Raw genomic sequence first — 19,570 nt, 5'->3', positions numbered from 1 at the left:
TAAATGCTTATTGATTTGACTCTTGCAGCACATATTCCATTACATTCATGAGCCACAATTTATTTAGCTATTCAGAAACTGGTGGGCACCTGCTTTTTTTTTTGTTTGCTACTACAAAAAAAATGCAGCCATTAATAGTTTGGTGTGTATCACAGAATCTTAATAATAATTTGCAAAGTACCATACATATCTTATTTATCTTCACAACAAGTCTATCAGGTAGGTAGTATGAGGTCTTGTGATCTCCATTTTACCAATGAGGAAACTGAAGCTCAAGGAATTCATGACTTGCCTATTGTCACAGTTAGAGAATGAAGCTGATACATTATCTTCTTGTTAGACCAGTAGATTGACCATCAGAAACCAAGGACAGCACATTAAGAAAGAAGTTTTGGCTCTGTGTAAATATCCAAGTGTTTATTAAGAAAGTGTAAACAACCAGCACCCTTCACAAGTTCCACAGAGATGGGATGATCCCTGCACCCTTTCTCCAGGGCTCTCCCCAACCCTCAAATTTAAACAATTTATGGCAAGAGTTAAGTATGGCCAAAAAGTACAGAGAAGCTCAACAGAAGACCAACACATGAATAAAAAAGAGTGTCAGAAAATAGCAGGCTAAACCACAAGATATAACCTTGACCCAAAGTCTACCCCTTTAACTGGACACTTTCTTATGAAATCTCCATTGCTCAGGAATGAGGAAGGTGGTGGTATAGTTTTCAGATATTATGATTACCATGTAGCAACGAAGATTTTTAGCAGAATGGCAAGGCATTTAAAAAAATAATTTTCAGGAGAAACAGATACACACATACACACATCCCAGGATAAAAAGGGATTATTTAATAAACTATAATTATTTTTAATTTAAAAAAATTATGATTTAATAAATTATATAATAAAGGGATTATTTGGAGTTTCTAAATCACAGAGGGCAAAACTGCCTAGAGCTCTTTGCTCTAGAGGTGTTGACCCAGCAATTGGCAAGTGGCCCTGCCTGGCTAGGGCTTTGGTAGCATTTAGGGCCAAAAAGCAGAGGGTCAGTGTTTCTGGAAGCACCTTTACAACCTGCTCTCGAGCACCATAGGAATCCAAATCCAAATGAGCAGGCCAAAGCTAGAGGAGATATGGGCAACAGAGGACAGAGCAATGGGTAACATCCCTCCAAATGTCAGCCACTGCCTTACAAAAGGTAAGACCCACACAATTTCAAATGTTCTAGAAATTATAGCAGCTCAGGCCAAAGCCCTGTGGCCTGTTATCTCAACCTGGGGATAGATATCTATGTTCTCTCACTAATGGACTTTAAAGCATAGCCAAAGGCCATCTGGGACTACATACAGCTCTTCTACCCTACCTAATTAGGGATCTTTAGCTCTCAATGTGACTCAAGGTTAAGCTGTCAGTGTGAAAGATATGAAGGAAGCATCTGCTGGATCTTACAGAATGGATTCCCCAGAGAAAAATCAACCAAAGAATTCTCTCCCCTGGTTCTATGGGTTTATACAATCATACAAAGATGATTCTTTCCTCTCCAAAGCCTCTTAATCGTTAAAGAGAGAAGGTAGGCACCTCTAGCAAGGACTGAAGGCCTCTTTTTCTGCTTAATGAGCTCTTTACAATGCTCTACCTCAAACACTATGCAACCAAATGCTTAAATTGGTAGAAGAGCACACTCTCAGATAGAGACAGAAAAGGCCTGGCTGAATATTTAGAGCCACACTTAAACTGACTAAGGGGTCTGGAGATTCACTAACCATTAACCTGCTGGGTGTATGGTCTGGTGAGAACTCACAAACTATGTCTGTAAGATGAGTATAGCTCAAGAAAGTCAAGTTTCCTAACCACAACCACCTTACCAAACTCCCCTTTCCCCAAGTTAGGAAGGTCCAGCAATGTAGTCTAGGATCTGCCCTCTCTCCTAAGGCCACAAGGTATTTAACAACAGAGTCCTTGACTGCTAGAGAGGGGCCAGAGCTCCTTCTGGTGCTAGGGCACCTATGTCCCTCACACTCCTGAACTGGGCAATGATCACGGTTCCATAATAATCCTGATCAACCTAACTAGTGGCCCAATTCTTTATAAGTTTCATGGAAAATTACATACATATAAGGCATATATGACTCTGAAATATGAAACCAGGTCTACTAGAGGGAAACAAACATTAATGATGCAAAGACAGGTTTTGAGAAGGGATAAAATCTGTTCATTCTTCTTACAATGTTGGAGGAAGATTCGGCATTGAACAGAAACCTGGTTTCAGTCTTTCTGAATGCTTTGGAAGTAATATGTGGGGCATTCCCTATACATCTAAAATAATTTCCCCCTTCCTGTTGCTGATCAAAAAACCCAAGATGAACACTGGTGCTTTCTGTTTCTGATTTGGATATTGGATATTCCAGTGGCCCGCTTAGTTAGTGTAGGGTTGCCATCACTAGGAATTGATTTGGAGGTGGCGAGAATTCCCCTAGAAGAAGGATGCAGACACAGCAAACAGGGATGATGACTGAGAAACACAAGAGTGGAAATTACACTTTGGAGGACCCCAGGAGGGCCCACGAGCACATTTGTGTTAAAACAAGGTAAGAAGGAAGCCACGAGACAGTCAAAGGCAGATAGATGTGCAGAGTCCTTCTCAAGACAAGGAAGACAAGGGGCAGTGCCCCAGCCTCAAATGCTGCCCATTCATGCATTTAAGAAGGCAAAGGCAGATAGCTCTGGACTAGGAGCCTCATGAGAGGTAGCCTCTCTGGATGACATCCACGGAGCTTCGGAACTTGATGCTAGCTGAAGCAGCTCTTCTTTAGCAGCCTCAGTCACAACCACACCTGTGTGAGCCACTAACTCCATGCCAGCAAACAAAGAGCAAGTGCCAGTTATGGGGGTCGAAAGGCTGCTTTCAGGGTCGATGTCCAGTTTTAATCTGCCATTTGTAGTGTTAGTGCCTGATGAGTCGTGGCTAGCTCCAGGCCCCTGCTCACTTGAAACTGCCAGTCTGGTTTCAGCCTCCTCCATGCTTCTTCCATCAGGAGCCACGTCTCCCTGGGCTGAGATAGGAGCTATTTCCTGGTGTGATGAGGATGCTGGGGCTGTGCACCTGGGCAGGGAAGAGGATGAACTCACTGGCTGGAGGAATGACTCCCCTACAGCAAATGGAGCAACATCTGTCAGCAGATCAGCTGGGCAGAGAGAGGGGCGAGATCCACCAGTGCCAGCTTGTGACGGGGGTCTTTTGTGAGTAGGATGGTTTCGGCCCAGGGCCTCAAAGTGTCTCAAAATCTGAGCAGCAGGGAGAGAAAGCAGAATTCAATGCTCTATGGTTTAAAAAAATATGAATTATGGCTCCAAGGAGAGTAGAATAAACAGGCTAATCATGCCCCACATTCATCTGGCTGTTTCTATTTGCCACAGTCACTACTGCTACTCTGTGTGCTTTGATTTGAGGGCTAGGTTAGCAGATCTGACAAACAGTAACAACAACAATAAATTCTTTTTCACTCATTCCTTTAAACAATAGAAGCAAGAACAAATCCCTCTGACAGGTTCGTGTAAGGACATGTTGTTTTCTTTGTATGGCGTGAGTAATCGCAAAGATGCTTCCTCCACAAAGCCCCTAGTAAAAGGAGCTGTCCCACACTCAAGCCTGATAGTGTTCTCATGCCTGTAGGCAGAACTGAACTGGGCACTACCTACCTTGGTTGCCTTGTTGGTCACAGGGCCAGGGCTCCCCTCACTAAGCTGCTGTAGCTTTGGTTGGATGACAAAGAAGATATGGTCCTGAGAAAGCAGATCTGAGCACATGAGGGAGAAGATGGCGCACATAGCTCTCTGAGGAGAGGATAAGTGAAGGTCAGTCACACACTTCTCAGCCTTCTCAAAGTCTCTGCCAAACATGCCTCAATCTCACAGGGCAAAACGAAAGCCGGAACCTGGGGCCGTTTTCATTGCCTTCTCCTCTAGGAAGCAGAGAGCACTCCCAACAGCCTTCTTGTCTAGTTCCCTTCCTGGCTTTTCTTCTCTCACCTATGTGTAAAGGGAGGGCCCAGGATAATCCTCCTCCTCCTCCACAATCCCAGCCTTCCTGTCCTAATCCCGTCTAGTTAATTCCTTATTTCCCAGGCCTTGCCAAATGGTAATGAATCAAGAAGGTTCCAGAAGGGGCCACTGGACAACTTGCCAACTCCTAATGTCCTCTCCAGCTGCTCAGGTTTTTTTTGGTGGTGAGAGAACGACAGAGTTAAGGACAAACAGGAATGCTCAGCAAAGACTCTACTTTTATCATGATGAATTATAGCAGTCGAAGCTATCAGCATTCTGATTGGGAAAGGAGCTGCATGAGGTCTGGGTACAGATCAAAAATACATGGGAGGGAACATCTGGGTGGCCAGCATTGACAACCAGGTAGCACAGTGTATAGAGCACGGGGCCTGGACTCAGGAAAACATGAGTTCAAATCCAGCCTCAGACACATACTAGCAGTGTGACCCTGGACAAGTCACAGAACCAGTCTACCTTGATTTCCTCAGCTATAAATAAAATGGGGATCATAATAGAATCCACTTCACAGGGTTATGAGGATCAAATGAGATATTTGTAAAGCACTCAACACAACACCTGGCACATAGTAAACACTAGATAGATAGATAGATAGATAGATAGATAGATAGATAGATAGATAGAGATTAGATATAGATATAGATATAGATATCCTTATTCCCCTCCTCCGTGTCCTCCCTGCCTCCCCCTCCCTACCCATCCCTCTCACCATCTGAACACATTCATTGGGTCTTCCAAGTTCCCGGTTCAAGAGTTCCAGTACTGCTTCACAATTGAGCAGCCCACACCTACAGAAGAATTAAATGGTATAACTGAAAAAAATCCAGCAGAGGAGGCTCAGGGGTTCGAGGTGGAGAGGGGAGACAGACCAAGGAGGAGTCCAAGAGAAAGGCATCTTGGGCCTGGTGAAAGCTAGCACAGGGAGGCAATATGACTAAGGCTCTGATGCTGGCCTAGAAAAAACTTTAAGGCAACCTGGGCATAAGACACTGTCAAGGAAAGGAAAGCAGTAAGGGCAGGTAAGGGAATGGAAGTAGAAAGTGACTCTTCATCCAGAGTATTAATTACAGAATGATGGAGCTCAGCCCAGTCTTCGGCTCCAGTTGGTCTTATGCTTCCAAAAGGACAGGATCATCTCCCCTATTTCCTCTCTACCTCCCTCCAAGATTCAGAGAGGTCCCCAGCACAAGAGAACAGAAGCAAGGGAAGCAGTGGCAGGGAGTAGGGAGAAGGTATGAGTGACTCACTCTTTGATGAAATGCTGCACCTCCTCTCGAGTCAGAAAGACCCGAGGCCCCTGGGTCACAGTGCTCACAAGGCTCATCTCTTGTAGACAGTCACTCAATGGCACAGCCTCTACCCTGTCAAACAGCATAGCTCCATATACATTTTTCTCCAGAAAAGGAAAAAGGCAGGTATGAAAAGGCTGAGAACTTTACAGACTGGGGTCACTAGGAAGGAAAAACTGAAGAGTCCCAACTCATCTCCTTATCATCACCAAGTGACCTGATGGGGCACTTGGTTACATGGCTATTTGGACCCCATCTTAAACTTTGACCTTTATTTCCTAACCCAACTGGAGATACATGGGATGTGACAATAGCAAAATAAAATCCAGGCAGTGGAATACAGGAGGAGAATGAAGTCAGACACACACATACATCCAATGTGCTTAAATGTACTTTTGAGGAGTGTGGAAAGTAACAGTAATGGGTATTAAGGGGAGTCTAGGAATTAGCAAGACAGGGATTGTTTTCCCTTTCTTCCTCCTATTCTCTCCCTTTAGTGTACAAATTTGGGAGAGGTGGAACTAGAACCAACATCCAATTTTAGAGACATTCTTTTTATTGTTGTTGTTATTTTTTTTCTTCCTAAAGATACACACACACACACATACACATACACAATCACACACTCGCCCCCACTCTCCCTTGCTTTCATACAAATGAGTACAGTCGTACGAAACAAATCAACATATTGCCCATGTCTGAAAATGCATGCTTCTTTCTACTCCTACAGTTTACCACCCCTTTGCTGGGAAAAGGGAAATGTGCCTCTGTAGGTGGATTTCCAGAGAAACAACAAAAATGGCAGGAGTTTAGACCACTGATCCCTGCCTAGGAATAGGAGAAAGCCGACAAAGACTGTCCTGGTATCCCTCTGCTGCAGTAGCTCAGCCTTCCCAAATCCTCATGGATGGCTCACCTTTCTGTTATGTCACCCATCTCCCGGCTGGCTCCCGAGTGGCTGTCGCTGTCGGATTTACTGCCAGAGTTGGAGGCTCTGCTGAAGTCCCCATTCTCCTGAGATGAGTTCTGGGAGCCGGGGTCACTGTCCATCTCCTCCCAGCCGCCCCCCGCCTGCCCAGGCTGGTGCCTCACTGCAGAAATGGGGATGTCAGATAAGCCCCACAAAGAGCCTCAGTCCTTCCCAAGTCACCCGCTCCTCAGCTCTATGGGGACTCCATCCATCGGAGACTCCACGGGAGTAGCCATAAAGGGCAGAGCCCCTGAGGAGAAGGGTCTGTGTTGATCTGCTGGATTCAAGTCAATTCAATACAACAAAGATTTATTAAAGCATCTGTTGTGTACAAGGCACTGTACTAGGCACAGAGTACGGCAGCCCACTCTGCTCAAAGGCCTAAAGATGCCATGTTTCTACTTTGCCAAAGCAGACCACAGAGGAAGTGTGGCTCAAAAGGAGAGAGGACAGAGCGGTAACTCCAAGGCTAGGCACTGAAGTCTAGGTACTCATTAATACTCTATGACATTCCAATGGCAGTCTTCTCATCTCTACAAATGGGACTAATAGTAGTAACCTTTACAGAAAACAGCTAAAGGAAAAGACTGGGAAGACTTCCTCAAATATATTCTGTAAAGAGCTAAGTGATGAAAATAGCTGAGATGCACAAGGTGAGGCAGAACAGAGGAGAAATCATCTAAGGACCTTTGAGATACAAGATTCCCTAGAGCTCCTCACTCACCCAGGGCTTCTTAAACTCAGCAACCCACAGTTTAAGAAGGACTACACTAACAGACGAGATCAGCCACAGCCAGGCCAATATAAAGGAAAACTCAGAGAAAACATTTGACTTCCTCACCTCATACCTCTCCTTTATTCTTCCTTGAACTGAAAAGCTATTTCTTTACTGCCTACCCTCACGCCATAGAATTTTCTATTCTTTAGCTAGGAAAGGCAGTGTTCCATCTCTGATGCTATGGTCTTTTGGTTCCAGAAGGGAAGAAAAGTCTACCATATTACACGCTCACTGATAAGTGGCAAGAAAATCAAATAGGAAGGAGGACAAGCCTCTGTGGGGTCATACCTCGGACATTCTGGGTGGGCGCAGGTGGTGGTTTCCTAGGAGCATGGTGACCTTGGCCAGCAGAGGGTGCTACTACAGGCTGGTAGGTATCCTCCCTCAGCACCCGGCTCTGGATAGTGGGGCTCTCATGCCCAGGGAGCACAGCATTAGCCACCACCTCAGCAGCTTTCTGGATGGTGGTGAGAAGGGCTTCACCAGCAAATCCTGTGCAGAGGAGAGAAGAGATTATTACAGCCTGTTCCGAATCTCCAAGTTACCAGTTTTGACTTGAGAGAAGGGAAAAAATGTCTGCCTCTTGGACCTTGTATGATCTGCTCTCTGCTTCTAGAGCTCAGAGAACGAAGACAGACATCACTAGATATCAGGCCTCAGCAGAATGAGATCCAAATTCAGAAGGGAACAAAAGCCACATATGGCAACAAGACAATTCCAGCTGTATAACTTTTCCAGTATAATCTGGCTCTCTCCTAATTCCGCAACCTGGGACACCCATGCTTCAGCTACATCTGATCAAAAAGACAGCATCTGGGTACTCCCATACGTATAGTAGGACTGTACTGTTGTGCTCCCTTGAAACACTGAATCCCCATCTCAGGACTCAAGAACAGCAGCTCAGTGCCCCCCAAACACACACAGTAAGAAATTCAGCAAGGAGGTCAAGCAGAAAAAAGCCCTAATCAAAGGTGTCACTTGGGCATGCTAAGGTTCTCCTTCCTCCTCTATGAAGATAAAACTAGATAATAAATATGGAAATTCCTTGAAGAGTTAAAGATGCTATACAAATTTAAGGTACTGATATTATTAGTAAAGCATAGGAGGGAAAGGAGAAAAGAACTTTGTTGTCACTGTCGGATTTACTGCCAGAGTTGGAGGGTCTGCTTAGTTCCCCAGAGGGGATAGAGAAAGAAGTGAAAATGTCTTCCCTGATTAGAATTCCCTGGGTGATCAATCCCCTGCAAGTCACTGAACCTCTTGGTCTCAGTTGCCTGAGGGGCTAAAGCAGATGATCCCTAATGACCCTTCCAGGGAACATAAGTAACTGAGATTTATATAGAACTTAAATGTTTGTAAACTGCTTTACATATAACATCTCATTTAACGCCACTGAATCCTACTATTGCTATCCCCCACTTTGACCAGAAAACAGAGGTTCAGTGTTTATGACTTGCCTGTGGTCACCCAGATAATAAGTTTCTGAGGCAGGATTTGAATCCAGGCCTTCCTGACTCTAGTCTGACACTCTATCCACTATACCATAGCTATCCCTCAACATTCTATAATCCTATGGGGGAAAAAAATGGCAAAAGAAATGAGAAATGGGTGAGGGGAAGGGGAACAGACAACCATTTTTAATGTCTCAGATATTATTTACTGGAAGTCAAACCTCAGGTTTCCTCCACTCTGGCCATCCTAGGGCCCAGCTCTCAACTTTCTCCAACTCAGCCAAGGCCACAGTGCCCATATCCTGAGCATGGCTTTAAAGCCTGGTACCAGTGTTGCTAAGTCCTCATCCTCAGAGTCCTTAGCCATTAGCCCCATAAACCCCACTTCAGGAAAACTAAGATGTACCAACTATTTTTTTTAACCCAACTCTGATATCGCACTTAAAAGTTTTGCAGACAAAGTCTTCTCAACCATATTTCTTTTGATCAGCTTTCCAAAAGATCCTTTGGTGGCCCCAACTATGCCATGCCTAAGACGAATAGACCAGTAAGAGAAGGCCCTGAATTGGACTGAAAATGGAGTCCCATGGTGAATACGCACCAGAGCTCCCCCTGTCCTTGGTGTAGCCAAAGCCTTGTAGGGTGCTACAGGAACTGGACTGAGATCCCATACCTAGGGAGAAAGAAAAGTAAGTACCTCAAGCTGGAAGTGAGACTGGTCCACATTCATTAGGCAAAAAAACTCTAGGACAAAGGGAACAAAGAGAAGATGAGTTTTTCTCCATTTTGACCCAGCAAGTACTGATTTAAAAGAAGGGACTGGAAACTGACTTAAAGAGAAAGAGAAGGAAGTATCTGCTTTACCTGTTGAAGGAAGGGATCTAGGAGACTGGGTGGAAGGCAATGGCAACAAGGTGTCAGAAAACAAAGCACTTGCCAAGTCCTAGAAGAGGAAAGGAAAGTATGTTAGCGTCCTGCCCTCTGCGCTCAGCCATCCTGAGAGAGCTGTGCTCTGTGCTCCAACTCCCCCAGCCCCAGCAAGATGCTAAAGGGGAGGAGGGGCGGCTGGGTGTCGAAGTGAATAGAACACTGGCCCTGGAGTCAGGGGAACCTGAGTTCAAATCTTAAAGAAAACTTAGAAACTTAACACTTACTAACCATGTGACCTTGGGCAAGTCACTTAACCGCAATTGCCCTGCCTTCCCCCCTCCAAAAAGAAAAAAAAAATGCTAAAGGGGCCTGACTAAACAAACAATTAGGAAGAAAATTCTCTCCAAGTCCCAGGATGGTCCATAGCAGCAAGCAGAACCTCAAGCATGGTCTCATTCCCAATTCCCAGGCACAAGCCCTGCACTCCAAACTCAGAGTGCCCAATGGGCAAGGTATCCACCCATTATAGCCTAATCCAGAGGAAAGCCTCCTTGTTTAATGTTGCTTAGACTTAACCCTAGCTCTAAGACTCACCTGGGCAGCCACTCGGACCTTCTGATACAAGCTATTTCCATGAAGAGGATCTGGCAGACCACCAAATACTACAAAATAAAGAGGGCAGGAAGTAGGGAAAAAATCTGAGGCTCTGAACTCAGATACCATTTATTTCCAAATGTACAGAATGACTTTTTCATTCCAGTCCACTTAGAAATGGCTCTCCAAACATGAGGGCTAGATTATTCCAAAAAGCCCTGCTTCCCACATCCCTCAATTGCTTCCCAGAGTCACTGCCTCTTGGTCACTCTGTTCCCTTCTCTAGGACTTCTATCCTTCAAGTACTTGGGTGTCTCTCTGAGTTAGCCTTCAGGAAGATTTTCCTCAAAGCCTCCATACCTTGCCCTGAAATGCTACCTTTTTATTAAGATCATGGAGATCAAAGGGGATGAATGAGCTGCCACTGATGAAAGACAGATAAGCGAGATGAAAGGACAGACCCCAGGTGTGGAAAGATTGCAAAATTTTGTATTCAATTATTCAAATAATTCTTGGACTTTTTTTTTCTGGGGATTTTCAGGAAACAGAGAGCTAACTATCTATGCCTGGTTGAAAAGAGGTCCTGCTCAAAGGACAGACTAGATGACTTTTTGCAGGGCCTATCATTCTACTCCTTCACTCACAGTCCAGCTGGCTAGAGTGGTCGGCAGTCATGATACCCATCCCTGGGACAAATTCCCAAGGACTTTTTACTGATTTAAAATTTTTCCAAGGAGATGCTTTCCTTTAACTCCTGTCAATGTTTTTCATGCCTCTCTTCCCATGAGGACAAGCAGAAGTTTAAGTAACTCTGAGAATACAAAACTAATGTGAAAAAGAATGATGGAACCAAGATCAGGAGCCAAGAATTGAAGGCCCAATTCCAGAACCACCTGTTTCTTTGCTAAAAACAAATATAAGTTCTCCCTTCCCCCAGCTCCTGAGTGGGCTTCCCCTTAAACAGTAAATGTCCCTGACCAGCCATTCAAAGGCCAGGAGAATCATTCAATTTCCCCTTTCAATTGGCTCTCGGGAACAGTCCCCTGAGAGGGCCCAAGCCTGGCAGAGGACCAGGATCCAAGTCCTATGACAGGAGTTCAGACCTTCTCTATCCTGAAAACAAACTTTTATAGTCTTCCCTACCACTCGCAGATCTAGATTTCTGTGAAATTACAATGTTATTTCCTAATTAATGTTAGGAAAGGGCCAAATTTCAAGCTAAAACTGATAGGAAAAGGAAACTGAATATTCTAACTGAACCTTGCCCTCTTTTCTTTACAATCCCCCAAAAGGGATTAGTTCTAAAATTCCCAGATACCTGCCGCTTCCTGGATGAAGGAGGAATTGCGTTTAAGTGCAAGCAGAAAGGGTGAAGAGCCATGGCTGCACATGTACAGCAAGATTTTCAGTGCCTGGGGAGAGAGAAGACACCAGGTGACAGACCACACTGGGCCACAGCGACACAGCCCAGGGCCCAGGAATGACCCCTGTGCCACCCTGCCCTCCACACACATCCTGGTATGTCATCCACACCACTGTCCTCTTCCTTCTCCTGGGGCCATTCTGGAAAATGGGTCCTGTCTCAGCTCTGTCCTGGCTTGTCTGACTCAGCCGGGACTCTGGGAACCAGCCTAGGGTACCCACCCTTCCTCTCTCCTGCTTACCTTGAGTTTAACATGGCAGGAGTTGCTCTGTAAGCGGTTCAGGAGGTACTCCAACAGACACTGGCTGCTTCCCACTGACTCATGGGAAATTTCTGGGAAGCAATCATGTTAGGGAAAGGACAGACTCCAGATTGCACTGAAGGGAAGGGGAAAATTGAGCTTTCTCACTATGACCTCCTACTTTTTTCTATAATCATTTCTTTTGAAGAAAAAATATGATAATTTAGATTTAGTTGAAGAACCAGAAAACAGCCTTCTTCTGTCTTCCCAGTCCCATTACCCAACCACCTCAATGTTCCTTTTAAATAATTAAATAATCCCTGACAGATAATCTCATCAAAGCCATAGCTCTTTCATGGCCTGTCCCAAAACCTGCTGTTATTGCCTTCTTGGGAAAAGGATACTAGCAATCTCTTCAAACAGGTAGCCAGGGCATGGGACATCATCATCAGACGTTCCTTTCATCAGAATTGGGAGCTGGATGAGAACAAGAGAACCGCCCCCCCCACCCCTGCATTGTTAATCTTTTCATACAGGGACATCCCTATGTCTATGTCTGCTCTTCAGGTAAAGTTCCTTCCATGCATGGAGGGTCTTGTCACCCAAGAAAATGTGACCTAGATACTAGCTCTAACAGGCTGGTGTTGCTAATGGGGCATTTAGCCCCAAATTTATGCTTATTTCTTTTTCAATAAGTCAGTGATACAGGTTTTTTGGGGATGCCACTGATGGTTCATAAGGATGGAAGTGTGGAGTGGTCAATAAGGAGAAGTTGTTTCAGCATGCAGCTTTCCAAGTAAACAGGAGGATTCCTGTGCTTAGGACAAGGTGGCCCATAGGTTATAGCTTCCCTGGCAATTAAAGAGACATAACTTTAAGGTACTATCATAGATCTATTGATCTAGCAAAAATGAATTCGAATAATAAAGTCTGATACTGGCTGTATTGTAGAGAAATTGGTGTACTTGTTTCTTACTTACTTACATACATGTTTACATACATTTCTGGCAGCACCCAATATACATGGTTTCAGTTTTTCTGGAGAAAATGTGGGGCTATGTCACAAAAGATATAAACAGGCTTCCATTCTTTGTCCTTTGACCTGGGAAATCTATTTTGTAGAACAGATCCCAAGGAAATCATCCAAAAGGGGAGAAAAATCTGTTCAAAAACGTTCAGTGGGGGCAGCTAGGTGGTGTAGTGAATAGAGCACCCGGCCCTGGAGTCAGAAGTACCTGAGTTCAAATCTGGCCTCAGACACTTAACACATACTAGCCGTGTGACCTTGGGCAAGTCACTGAACCCCAATTACCACACCAAAAAGCAAAAAAAATGTTCAGTGGTATTATTTACAATAGTAGAAACAACCCAAACTGTCCAAGGATAATGTAATGGCAGAATACATAATTGGCATTTGAATGGCCTATAATACTATCTTGGTTTTAAAATGACAAAGATATGAAATAGATCATGGAAATGTTCATATGAAATGTTAAGTGAAAAAAGAAACACTAGGTAGGATGTACAATTATGCAAAGGCAAGTATGTGTATTATCAAAGATTTACAGAGAATTTGGAATGAGCTAAATAATCTAGGGCTGAATCATTATCAGGCTTAAAGTAAGGGATGCTTCAGAAAGACAACAAGGAAGACAGAAACTTGTTGGCTTACTCTGGCCCTCACTCTAGATTATATTAAGATAGACCCCAGTATGCATCTGCAAAATCATCCAGATGGGATAAGCCCATTCCTAGGTTTACTGTGTTAGTTCTTTCAACACCCTCCTACATTCCTGACCTAGAACCTAAATCAATTCTGAAGGTTATCACCCTATAATGGCAATGACATCACTAGGCATGCTGGTATTGACAAGCAGTAGGAAATGAATAATGGCCACTGCCAACAGAAATGATGCAAAGGGCCAGCCACCTGACACTGACTCAGAACTATAATCCTGCGCAGAAATCACCAATATCATTTTGTTTTAGAAATTATTGTGACATTCTTAAGAGGAGGGTAATATGAACCACACAAAAAAGCTGTAAAAGAACTCAAAAGAACTTTTAATTAATTGTGGTAAAACTTGGTTGGTGGTCACAGAAACCAAGGACTGGAATGGAAAAGAGTTGGATCCCCACTGTGTGTGTGTGTGTGTGTGTGTGTGTGTGTGTGTGTGTGTGTGTGTGTATGTATTAGGGGAGGGGATGTAAAAAAGAAAGAGGGGAATGAAGACAGGGAAGAGTGAAGAGGAGCTATATTTGAAAATTACAGACCTCTGCTCCTAGTTCATAATGTTATGTTTTTGTCATCCCTTCCTTATCAATTGTCATACAATTTAGGAATGAGAAGGGAGTGGCAAGAGTAGACAGCACAGCCTAGGGAAGTAAGAGACTGTTTGATAGAAACTGAGGAGAGGATGAAGATAAGTAAACACTCTGGGAAGGTTCCAGATAGGTTTCTTCCTTATCTCAAGCAAGGGGTTCTTAATAGCCCAAGGTCCATGAACTTAAAAAATACATATATCAATAATATTTTCAGATATTCTGATAACTATATTTCAACATAATCAGTACAGCAGTAAACCTTAATAGAGAAGGGGTTTGCCGTAGGCAGCCTGGTAACCTGGCTTCCTTCTAATCCTAGTTAAAATCTAACCTTCTTCAAGAAGGTTTTCCAAGCCCCTTTAATGAAGGGACTTGGAATCTGAGATCACCACCAATTTATTCTGTACATAACTTTCCTTACATGTAGTTGTTCCTGTGATGTCTCTTCCTCCTTAGATTTTAAGATTCTTGAGGGCAGGGGCTGCTCTCTGCCTTTCTTTGTATCAGAAGCACATGGCAAAGCAGCACATAGCAGCAGGCCAGTAATAAATGTTTGTTGACTTGGTTAAAGCCTATGGGCCTCTTTCTCGGAGTAGTTTTAAATGCCTAACCTTTTCTGTGTGTTTGGTAAAGCCTACGGACCCCCTTGTAAGAATGATGCCTTTAATTACATAAAATGGGATTATAAAGGAAACTAATTATATTGAAATAGTTACCAGAATATTTCAGAGAGCATCCCAGGGTACTTAAGAACCCTTGGCTTCAGAAAAAGGAGTCTTGGTAGAAGTGAGGACGCACTAAGAGGTAGAAGTAACTGCTCAAAGGAGGGTTCTAAGGCTGGATATGGAAGGGGAAAAGACGACAAGGATCCGTAGGACGGGGATCCTGTGAGAAGGCACAGACTAGGACGCAGGGAACCACACTTGCAGGAGAGCTGTGGGCATGGGCGAGAAGTGCAGACCCAGATCAGGAGGAGGAGAGGACCCCGACATTAGAGTTTTGCTTGGGTGACTAGGTGGGGGTGGGGAGAGAAAGACTCAGAGGACGTAGACTATCACAGGACCACAGAGCAGGCGCTAGAGGGCATTCTGAGGACCTTCAAGCCCAACCCTCCCATTTTACAGGGGAGGAAAACTGAGGCCCACTTGTTCTCGGCACGTGCAGCCAGAGCGGAGGTGGGAAGGGGAGGAGACCTCAACCCTCTCGAGGGGAGGCCGGATCCTGCAGATGCGGCTAGGGAAGGCAGGAGAGGCGGGAGACGGAGGCCGTGGGTGGGAGGCCCGGGGCCCTGCCCGGAGCTTTCCCCGAAAACGGGAGGTCAGGCGAGCTCTGCCCGGGTAACCGGCTCCGGTCGGAGGCGAGGGCAGCGCAGAGGGCGCAGCCCAGGTCTCCTGGGTATCGGGCGGACTCATAGGCCTCGTCAACGGGGCTTGGGTCCAGCCTCGTACTCACTTGGTGTAAGAAGCTCAGCCTGTCCCGGAGCTGTGGAGCGGCCATGATCCTCGGACGCCCTCAGCAGCCGACTCCCAGTTCCGCCAATCACCGTGCCGGAGGGGGCACTGCGGACCAATCGCTCGCGGTGGGGCGGAGCCCCGAGGACGTCCTTAATAAACAAATTGATCTCGGACCAATCCGAAGTCGGAGAACGGAAACAGACGAGTGGTATGAGCCAATGGCAAGACTCCGAGAGAATCGAGTGAATCCGACAGGGAAGTGGGTGATGGTAATGGCGGGGAGAGGAAGGGAGAAATTATAATTAAACCAATAAGAAGCTTTTCCTAAAGTTAAAGATAGGCGTTCCACCCTATCAGCAGTGAACGGTAGCCGGAAGTAGGAGGATCCAAGATGGCAGCGTCTTGGTGGGAGAGGAAGAGCTCCTCATGTCGGGGACCGGGGCTGCGTGGAACCGAGTGCGAAACCGGATACGGAGCTTTCCGGAGAGGCTGGCGACCTGTGGGGTCGAGGTGAGAGGGCCCCTTCTGGGAATTCTTGGAGGGAGCGCGGAGGCCCTTTACCTAGTGACCGGGAAGGCGGCGTTATAGTGCACCTTGCAGATCTTAGTCTTTCTGTCTTCCAGGCCGCGGCGTATGGGAAGTGTGTCCAGGCCGCTACGGCCCCCGGCCAGGACCTGAGGAGGAACCTTTGTGCCAAGGAGTTTGAGGCCCTGCGGAATTGCTTCGTGGCCGTTGTACGTGCGGCCGCCGGGCCTAGTTACGGCCTCCCCTCCCCTTTCCCGTCCCCGGCTCCAGCAGGTTCCGCTACCTACCTGAGTGCAGAGCCTGGGGAAAAGGCGGTGAATACGGTGCAGCTTTAAATATTGAAAGGGGACCTGAAGCGGTCATTTATCCCAATCCCCTGCATGAAGCACTAATCTCCGCTACAGCACTGCCTATAAGTCCTAGACTCAAGGAGATCTCTACTATAGAGAACTCCCTACCTTTCCAAGGGGGTAGAACATGCCACAACTTGGAGCTGCATGTTTCTGTTGGGGTGCGGGGAGATGTAGGGGACTGTACTTTCGAGACTCCACTCCTAGCTCATGCAGACCCTTCTCTGGATTATCTCCACTTCCCCCCTCCCTGCCCCCCAGCTCCTATGCCCACAGCCGAATCATCCCTCTTTGCACTCCTATGGCATTTATTCTATTCTACCTTGTAGTTATTTCTCCTATCGGTAACATCTTATTACTGGATTGTAGACCCTTTTTTTGGTTTGTTTTTTGTTATCTTTATCCTTCACAAAGCCCTGAACATAGCTGGTGCTCAGGCTTGTTTGGAAGGAAGGACTAAATTTCTTCCTGTCTTCAAGGAGATTAGTGTAAAGAATCATAGAACCGTCTGGAGCTTGAAGGGACCTGAAGGACCTTCCAATCCCATACTCTTATTTTACCAGTGACTGAAAACTAAGGAGGTTAAGTGACTTACCTAAGTTACCCTAGTAGTAAAGAGTCAGAGGCAGGATGTGACCTCTGTACTGCATTGCTTCCAAAAGACCAGCACCTTAGGAATGCAAATGACTAGAAGCCTATACATTCAGACAGAGCTGTATTGGGGAAAAAGGCTGCTAGAGCAATGAGTCTAAAAAAAATCCTAGATTGGGATTTAGTAAAAGGAATGTGATTCTTTACTGCTAAGTAATCTTTTGCTGTCCGTCTCTGGAATGAGTTTTTGGATGACATGGTTTCCAGAATTAATAAATAAATAAGTTAGCATAGCATTATAATGGAGGGTAAATCTTTTTTTCAAGTATTGGACCGCGTTTAACTCTACTCAAGAAATGCTTAAAACAGGAAAGACCCGTAAGTGCATATTGACAACCACTTAAAATATGAAACAGTAACCTATAACTCCTGTTAGATTCTCCCAGGAGATTGATACTTAAAATATCAAAACATAAAGACATTTTACAGGCTTGCTGAATAGCAATGTTATATTAACTGCTCAGTGTCCACAGTATTCTTTTCAAATTATGTATTATTGGGTAGACATTGTAATGAAACCCGAATGTTCAATTTTTAATAAAATGGAATGTCCAGTTTTGGCTATACAATTGTGGACATACTGCATTATGCCCAGGGAATATTTATTTAAATACTTAAAAGAATTGTCAAAAGTTGCTGTGGCTTAAAAAATCAAAACCCTGTGGCCAGTCTCAAGTTGAGTCTCTCCAAATTTTAATTGTCTTCTAATAACAGATACATAGATCATCACTATCCTGAAAATGAAGCCTTTATTGTCCTTCGAGTGTTAGGACCTGAGTGGACAAGAGATGACTAAAGGATTATATGATTATTGTGCATGAAAGGTTTTTACAAAGTGATTTTTGGCAGTTAAAGCCACAAATGATTAAACTAGAAAGAATGCTTTTAAACTATATATAATAGATTTCAGTTGAACATAAGGGATACTTTCTTAAACACCTGGATGATCAAAGTATGAATGCTCTACTGAAAGAGTTTATATTTCATTATTTATTTCTCTTTCCTGAAAATAGCTTCACTATTTTGGGTTAGTGGCTCTTTTTTGATAATGGGTAAAGAAGGAGGGGGGAGGTAAGGAGGCAGAATGTCATTTCGTCTAGTTACTTAGCACTGAAAAGGGCTTGGTGAGAAAAAAAGTGAAATCCTCAACTTCAGAAGTGAACTATTTAACCTATTTACATCAGCAACAGGAAAAGCTTAACATTAAATATGCCGTCCTTGGAAAAATTATATTGTACCACCCTAAGTAGTATTGTGCTTTAATTTTTCCTAGTGTGAATCACTATCCATCCATATTTTAATATGGCCAAAGGCAGATAGATGGGTAGATATAAATGGTGGGGGTCAGGAGATATAAGCTGTAGATATACCATAGACCAAAACTAATGAGAATATGAAAGAACAAACTCAGGACCTTGGCTAGGGCCATAATCAAACTAGGGGTTATAGGCAAACTTGATGAACAGATCCATTTGTCTTGTTATTATGGCAAGGTGGGCAGTTGGAAAATTCTACCTCTTCCCAACAATGTTTGGCTTCCTATATTTTCATAAGAGAATTGTTTAATATTAAAGTATTAATATTAAAATTGACACCAAATACTTTTTTATCATTTCAGGCCAAGAAGACCTTGAATTAGGATGGGCTTCGAATCACTGGAATTTACCTTCCATTTGGTGCTACCCATCAGCATGAAGTCAGATTTTGCCAACAGCACCAAGACAGCAAACGCCTTAGAAGTGAAACAAAAGTGTTTCTTTGTTTTAAGGGTGTGCATGTGCGTTCTTGCACACACTCATACACATATACACACATAAAAACCAAACAGCCAGGATGGTGGTAGGAGTTATATTGCAAACTTTTGTATAAATAAAGATTTTGGTTAGAGTAGGATCTAATTTAATTAAAAATAAAGTCCAAGTTTAAATTTAGCTGTATAAGTATATATTGTGGCTTGACTTTTCTGAGACTGAGTGCCATGCCCATAGAAAATTTAACCCTCAAGAAACAAGAGTTCTGGTAAGTGCTCCACTCCTGTGTAAGAACTTAAAAACAAGAGAAAAGTATTGGCCTTAGTCCTATAAAATAAAGCTCTAGTTTTTGTATTTTAAAATTTGGTATGAACTTGGATGTCAAACATGAACATTTCAACATACAAAAGAGGATTGTATGTGAAATGGAACTTTTTGTTACAGATTTTTAAAGAACATATTTAGTTAAACACAGTAATAAGAGATGAGCAGATCAGTTTTAAGTTTTCCTGATGATCTTTGCTTCTTTTGCATCCCTAATCGATGCTCATCAACTTCCTTCTCCCTATGGGAAACAAGCCCTTGTAACAAATTAGTATGGTTAAGGAAACCTAATACAGACCATGACTGAAAAAGTTTAACTCATTCTATACATTGATTCTATCACCTATCATCTGCCAAATGGTAGGAAGCACAATTCATCATCAGTCTTCTGAAATCATGACTGGTCATTGCATTAATCAGAGTTCTGTAGGCTTTCAGAGCTGTTTTCCTTTATATTATGGTCACATACATTTTTCTGGTTCTGCTTCCATCTGCATCAGTTCACTCAGGTGTTATCA

The 19,570-nt window shown here is 44.1% G+C and overlaps 2 protein-coding genes across 3 annotated transcripts; one reads left to right on the top strand and one right to left on the bottom strand.

The window, feature by feature from the left end:
* Positions 1-396: 396 nt before the first annotated feature.
* Positions 397-15,683, bottom strand: TEPSIN (TEPSIN adaptor related protein complex 4 accessory protein). 2 transcript variants are annotated; one of them, XM_069064099.1, is made up of 13 exons: positions 15,450-15,683; positions 12,077-12,183; positions 11,673-11,764; positions 11,327-11,420; positions 10,009-10,076; positions 9,409-9,487; positions 9,146-9,217; positions 7,382-7,585; positions 6,262-6,436; positions 5,304-5,417; positions 4,766-4,844; positions 3,694-3,828; positions 397-3,279 (listed from the first exon to the last, which is right to left on the bottom strand). In XM_069064099.1, exons 2-13 carry the CDS (start codon positions 12,135-12,137, stop codon positions 2,686-2,688), a joined length of 1,767 nt encoding a protein of 588 aa, XP_068920200.1. In that variant the 5' UTR covers positions 12,138-12,183; positions 15,450-15,683; the 3' UTR covers positions 397-2,685. The 2 variants fall into 2 exon arrangements, with proteins under 2 accessions (XP_068920200.1, XP_068920199.1); XM_069064098.1 differs by having other exon boundaries at positions 12,077-12,149; positions 15,450-15,680.
* A 125-nt stretch (positions 15,684-15,808) lies between these two features.
* On the top strand, positions 15,809-18,908 carry NDUFAF8 (NADH:ubiquinone oxidoreductase complex assembly factor 8). Its single transcript, XM_069064109.1, has 3 exons — positions 15,809-15,961; positions 16,075-16,290; positions 18,596-18,908. The coding sequence occupies exons 1-3, from the start codon at positions 15,878-15,880 to the stop codon at positions 18,614-18,616; spliced, it is 321 nt and encodes a 106-aa protein (XP_068920210.1). The 5' UTR covers positions 15,809-15,877; the 3' UTR covers positions 18,617-18,908.
* Positions 18,909-19,570: the final 662 nt, after the last annotated feature.

This window comes from Petaurus breviceps, unplaced genomic scaffold (genome assembly GCF_028583685.1).
Source record: "Petaurus breviceps papuanus isolate PSGF00001 unplaced genomic scaffold, PetGlider_PUasm1.0 90617, whole genome shotgun sequence".
NCBI classification, from domain to species: domain Eukaryota; kingdom Metazoa; phylum Chordata; class Mammalia; order Diprotodontia; family Petauridae; genus Petaurus; species Petaurus breviceps.
The sequence above is the reverse complement of the archived record's forward strand: the minus strand, read 5'-3'. Positions and strand labels throughout refer to the sequence as shown.